Source organism: Cyprinodon variegatus, unplaced genomic scaffold, assembly GCF_000732505.1.
Source record: "Cyprinodon variegatus isolate N-32 unplaced genomic scaffold, C_variegatus-1.0 Scaffold500, whole genome shotgun sequence".
In the NCBI taxonomy this organism is placed as follows: domain Eukaryota; kingdom Metazoa; phylum Chordata; class Actinopteri; order Cyprinodontiformes; family Cyprinodontidae; genus Cyprinodon; species Cyprinodon variegatus.
This window is the reverse complement of record NW_015150953.1, coordinates 90501-91779: the sequence shown is the minus strand read 5'-3', so window position 1 is coordinate 91779 and position 1279 is coordinate 90501. Positions and strand designations below refer to the sequence as shown.

At 47.4% G+C, this 1279-nt stretch overlaps 1 protein-coding gene across 1 annotated transcript; it reads right to left on the bottom strand.

Moving 5' to 3' along the window:
* Nucleotides 1-6: 6 nt before the first annotated feature.
* Nucleotides 7-791, bottom strand: LOC107094672 (growth arrest and DNA damage-inducible protein GADD45 gamma-like; the record flags this gene model as incomplete). Its single annotated transcript, XM_015390446.1, has 3 exons — nt 7-160; nt 330-537; nt 631-791. Coding segments are annotated over 3 exons (483 nt in total), but the record flags the coding sequence as incomplete, so codon positions are not given.
* Nucleotides 792-1279: the final 488 nt, after the last annotated feature.

Here is a 1279-nt window from a genome sequence, read left to right as displayed (position 1 = left end):
GAGTATTTCCAGGTAGGAATCGAGCAGGTGAGGAGCAGAGTCCGGCTCAGCGCTCTGGGAGGCTGATCTCAGGGACCCAGTCGTTCAGGCGCCGGCTCTCCTCACAGAACAGGTGCAGCTTCTCCAGAGTGGGGTCCTCCCAAGACCCATCGGCTGGGTTCTGTTCAAAGAAAAGAACAAGTTTAGAACAAAGTTCTGCAATAAAATCACCACATTTCATCTAAAAATATATATATTTGTGAGGTGAAGCTTATTTTCTCCTGTTTATGCATGTTGGACCTTTGGGTGTCAGCCCCCCTGACCCTCCTCTTGGTGTCGCCTAGACGTACCGTAATGAGGACGCAGTGCGTGTCTTCCAGCTGCTCGGCCTTGTCTCCGACTATGTCGGCCAGACGCTGCATGTCGCTGACTCTGACGATGCTGATGTCGTTGTCGAAGCAGAAGGACTGGATGAGGGTGAAGTGGATCTGCAGAGCGATGTCACACTCAAACTGCTCGTCCATAGCCAGGATACAGAAGGAAACACTGTCTGGGTCTCTATGGACACAAAATAATAATCATCTATCTATTGGATGCTGCTGAGAAAAACTCACTCATGGGTCGCAGGAACATAAAGGGCAGTATACTCACTCAGTCATGATCTTAGCACTCTCGTAGACCCCAATGGTGAGCCGGTCCTCACTCTGAGCACAGACAAGAGCTTCTCTCATGGACTTTCCAGGAGACTTCATGGTTTGTTTGACACAGAAGAGCTCAGAAAGCGAAGAGGAGAAGAGTGTTTGCTTCCCTGAGTGTCATTCAGCTTTTATAAGGCAGAGTCGGCACGCGCTCGTCCTCTGATTGGTTCCCTTCAGGACAAAAGCAACAACTGGCTCCGCTCCCCCCTCCGTGCCCTGAAGGCCGCGTGCCTTTAGAAAACACTCAATCGGGGGACGGCTAAATGTAAAAACTGTGACCTTCAAGTGATTCTTACAAAACAGAAAAGGAATCTCTAAACATCTTCACAGTGTTTGAGGAAAACAAGGAAGAAGTTATCAAGTCAGCATCCGATTAGCTGGACTTTATCAGGATGAAAAACACAAAATACAGAATCCTCTTTCACAACTATCTCTGCCCTTCCCTCTAAATATGTTGAATAATCTGCTCTGCCAGAAAGAAAGCATTTGTTCTCCTTTATATGTTGTAAACATTAAAAGTAGACAGAGAGAGCGATACTCAAGGATCCCTAAAATCTCCCTCCATCATCCAGACTCTTTGGTCCTGTCAGGATTTTGGTCTT